General features: G+C 35.2%; 1 protein-coding gene across 1 annotated transcript; it reads right to left on the reverse strand.

The window, feature by feature from the left end:
- Positions 1–3,066: 3,066 nt before the first annotated feature.
- On the reverse strand, positions 3,067–3,749 carry LOC116134755. The gene is made up of 2 exons (XM_031420410.1): positions 3,476–3,749; positions 3,067–3,356 (listed from the first exon to the last, which is right to left on the reverse strand). The coding sequence occupies exons 1-2, from the start codon at positions 3,747–3,749 to the stop codon at positions 3,067–3,069; spliced, it is 564 nt and encodes a 187-aa protein (XP_031276270.1).
- Between the last annotated feature and the right edge of the window lie 620 nt (positions 3,750–4,369).

Consider the following 4,369-nt stretch of genomic DNA (forward strand, 5'->3'; position numbering starts at 1 on the left):
GTTGAATACCTTGCGTATATACATATTCTACATTATCTACTAATCAAACGTCAATTATATATATATATCTTAACTTATAATTTTAATCCTAAAAAGATCACATTTTCAGGCTGAGGCCGGCTGCTTAAATTTAATCTTTACACATGCTGGACTCATCTTTAAAAATTCTTTCTCACCACCAGGATTAAGTAAACAGTACAGATATTTCAGTCATTTGGGCATATGCATGCCTTTTAATTGAGCAGGTGGGCTGACAAGTGAGGTGGTGGAGTGGAACTATTGAAGTGGCAGGCAAAGAAGGGATGCTGCACGAGGCCCAAAAAATAAATTTGTGTTGGCAACATTGAGCAGTTGTCGTGGTTACCAGAATCTCCAGATTGTGACCACAACATTTTGCAGATTAATGCCACCGACCATTTGGTTGTGAAATGAAATGAAGACTACTAAAATTAGTTACCAATAATTCATGAGCAGTTTGTTTCAAATAACTATAAATGGGTAAAGATTGAAAATGGGTTCAATCCGGTTGTTGGTTGGCAACCATGAAATGACTAGAAGCAATTTAATCCAGTCTTTGTGCTCCATATTCAGTACTAATGTCCTCTGTAGATTCGGACTTTGTGGGAATTGGAATCACCATTAACATAGTTGACACATTTGCTAGTAGGAAATTTATAACTATCCAATCGCTTGTGTTAGAACCCGGATAATGACTACCAACTTCAAGGCGTGTATCAATGCCACTTCCCTAAAGAAAATTTCGCCGTTTTACAGTGCAAATAGGATCAGCGAATTTCTTTAAGTTACAATGAAGAACCTGCTTGTGTTATGCACAAAACAGAAGTAAACTAGAGAGAGTTTTGATTATAATAGAATTGTAGTTTTCTTTGTTATGTACTTTTATAGAAAATCTTATTTCTTATATATGATTGTTGGTACCTTTTAAAGAGAAGGTACCTTTTGAAAAACCCTTGAGATATGGGCACAACCTTTTGAAGGTATATGATCTTTTAAAGGTATATGACCTTTTGAAGATACATGACCTTTTGATAATAGACATGCCCAATTAGGAAAATGTCTCACAATCCCCCGCCATTTTTCTAATTTGATAATACATGCTAGGTCCAATAACAATTCTATAAGTAATATGCATAAATAATGGTATTTTGCAATTTGAACCATTACATAGTGAAAGTTCATTACAACAAATCTGAATAATATGGTAGACAAGCTTTGAACCATACAATCTTTTTGTCAAGTTGTATAAAAGTTCACATATATCACTTTGATGCCAAAACATCTCAATCGTGGTTGACACGTAAAAGGTTATGTGTCTGTATCATTCATGAGAGATTTTAGAGCCAAGCCTTTAAGCTCCTAAAAGCAACACCACTTCACTCTCATATAGGTAGACTCTATCAAAAGTGTCCCCGCTATTTTAGCACTTCGATGAAAAACCATCAATAGGTCTATTAAGTGTAAATTACTCAATCTTCCTTTTAAGACTACGGGAACCAAGTACTATTTTTTGCTTTGGGATGTTAGAGAAAATTTATAGTACTTCTAACCACTCTAATAATGTACTTTGACTCATTGAACTCAAAACTTGACGTTGTACCAAGCATTAAGTTGAGTTTCCATTATTGGTGATTATATTCAATAGGCTTGAGACCCATCCCCTTTGATGTTTTATTTATCAAATCTCTTGCTAATCCCTTTGTTAAAGGATCAGCTAGATTCAGACTTGATTTGACATAGTTAATTGTGATTACTCCATTTGAGATTAAATCTCTTACATAACTATGTCTAAGTCCAATGTGTCTTGACTTTCCATTATATACATGGTCTCTTGACAAAGTAGCTTCACTATCACAATGTATATAAATTAGTGCTATTGGTTTTGGCCACAATGGTACCTCATATAACAAATCTCGTATCCATTCTGTTTCTTTGCTTGTAAAAGCTAGTGCTACAAATTCAGCAGCCTTGGTGGAGTTAGTTATGCATGTCTGTCTCTTTGAACCCTAAGAAATTGCACCACCTCCAAGCATAAAAATCCACCCGTTTGTCTGAGGCATGATCCTCTCTATCAATAATCCAACTTGCATCAGAGTAACATTCCAAAACAAAAGGATACCCTCCATATTTATGCTCAGTTTTTGTTTTCTTTAAGTACCTAGTATCTTTTAAAACCATGCTACTGTAAATTACTTGCATTACTGGTGTACCTACTAGATTTTGTTCCTTTAATCTGTATCTAATTTAACCATGCCATACAATCTTCTAAAATTCAAATGTCCAGTCTATAATGCCAAAAAAATTAGACTCAACAATATAAGCAAAAACAACTTTTATTATTATCAGTCATACCAATATTGGCAATATTAAGTTTGAACATGTCATCACACAAGTAACCCTTCCCACAAACATCCCCCTTGGACAGAACAAAATTATCTGCCTCAATACAAGTTTGAACCCAATTTGTTCAATAAACTACCAGATGCAAGATTCTTCTAACCTCTGTACATAATACACTTGTTTAATGTTAATTTCTCAACAGATTTAAATTCTAACTCTACTTTTCCTATTCCCTTGACTTGGGCAGTTAAGGAGTTTCCCATGAACAATACCATGTACTGGTTCAACGGATTTGAAAAAATCCTTGTTCTTGCAGACATGTCTTGTCGCACCAGAATCAACCCACCATGCAGAATTATCTTCTAGTAAATTGATCTCATAAATCATTGCTACTAGTTCTCATTTTCCACACTAGTATAGTACTTCTCCTTCTTCTTTTTCCAGAATTTGAAAAAAATCCTTGTTCTTGTAGACATGTCTTGTCGCACCAGAATCAACCCGCCATGCATAATTATCTTCTAGTAGATTGATCTCATAAATTATTGCTACCAGTTTCTCATTTTCCGTACTAGTAAGTGCTTCTCTTTTTCTTTTTCCAAATCGACAATCCTTCTTGAAGTGGCCATGTTTTCCACAAAAGAAACATTTTGCTTCTTTCTCTGGTTTCTTGCTTTTATGTCCACACCAGGACCAAAACCCTCTTATTTGCTACTTGGAAGTTTCTTCCACCATATGATTTTGGAATCGTGGAACGGATGGTTCCTTTGGTTCATCCTGCAAATGAAATTCTTCTTCCACACGCAAAGATTTAGCCAAATCATCAAGTGATATGTCATCCTTTTTATGTTTGAGACTTCTTCTGAAATCTCTCCATGTTGGGGGTAATTTATCAATTATTGAAGAGACAATTATGGTTTCATCTATATGCATTTCATGCATTTTGAAATGATTCAGAGTTCTTTCAATTTCATTAAGTTGTTCCATAACAGGTCTATTATCTACCATTTTATAGGAATTAAAATGAGAGACAAGAAATTTCTTACTTGTAGCATCCTCTTGCATGTGCTCTGTCTCTAGTTTTTCCCACAATTCTTTTGCAGTAGACACTCCTTGATACCTTGATAAATGTCAAATAATGCATCTGACATTGCATTCAGCATGTGTCCCCTGCAGATTTCATCATCATGTTCAAATTTGTGCCGCTTCCTTGTTTCAACAATGGTTTCATTCTCCATTTCCTCAGGTTTTGGAGTGTTCAGCACATAAGCAACTTGCAGAGACACCAAAAGAAAATGAATCCTTCTCTGACATCGAATGAAATTTCCTCCATCAAACCTCTCTAACTTCACGAAGTCAGTAGTCATCTCCCTTTGAGTATGAAGTGCAGCCATCTTGTTGCAAATAGAAGTAACCGAAAAATTTCCTTTAGATTGTTAGAACCGGGATAGTGACTGCCAACTTCAAGGCGTGTATCAATGCCACTTCCCTAAAGAAAATTTTGCCCCTTTATATTGCAAATATGATCAGCGAATTTCTTTAGGATATAATGAAGAACCTGCTTATATTATGCATAAAACAGAAGCAAACTAGAGAGAGTTTTTATTATAATAGAATTGTAGTTTTCTTTGTTATGTACATTTATAGAAAATCTTACTTTTTATATAGGATTGTTGGTACCTTTTGAAAAACATTTTGAGATATGGGTACAACCTTTTGAAGGTACATGACATTTTGAAGATACATGACCTTTTGATAATAGACATGCCTAATTAGGAAAATATCTCACAGCTTGTACATACACCGATTTTGGTGGTCGTGATTGGTCAGAATTTCACTTGGGAAGGGCGGCTGTGCAAACCTTAATCGCTTAATTACCGGTAATTGTCGGGTCGGCCAGAGTAAAGTTTGAGAGGGTTTTGGTAAGTAATAATTGGGAAAGAGAACGGTGACAGTGTGGGGTCGCAACGATTTCTGAATCGGTCAATGATTAGCAAAGTCGACGGAATGATTT

The sequence above is a fragment of the Pistacia vera genome, unplaced genomic scaffold, assembly GCF_008641045.1.
Source record: "Pistacia vera cultivar Batoury unplaced genomic scaffold, PisVer_v2 Contig291, whole genome shotgun sequence".
Lineage (NCBI taxonomy): Eukaryota > Viridiplantae > Streptophyta > Magnoliopsida > Sapindales > Anacardiaceae > Pistacia > Pistacia vera.

Excerpts from the sequence above, each read along its gene's own strand:
- LOC116134755 (XM_031420410.1), bottom strand. The coding sequence starts at position 3,749 with ATGGCTGCACTTCATACTCAAAGGGAGATGACTACTGACTTCGTGAAG. Across the intron at positions 3,357-3,475 it reads ATTATTTGACATTTATCAAG|ATAATAGACCTGTTATGGAA; the intron begins GTATCAAGGAGT and ends ATAAAATGGTAG.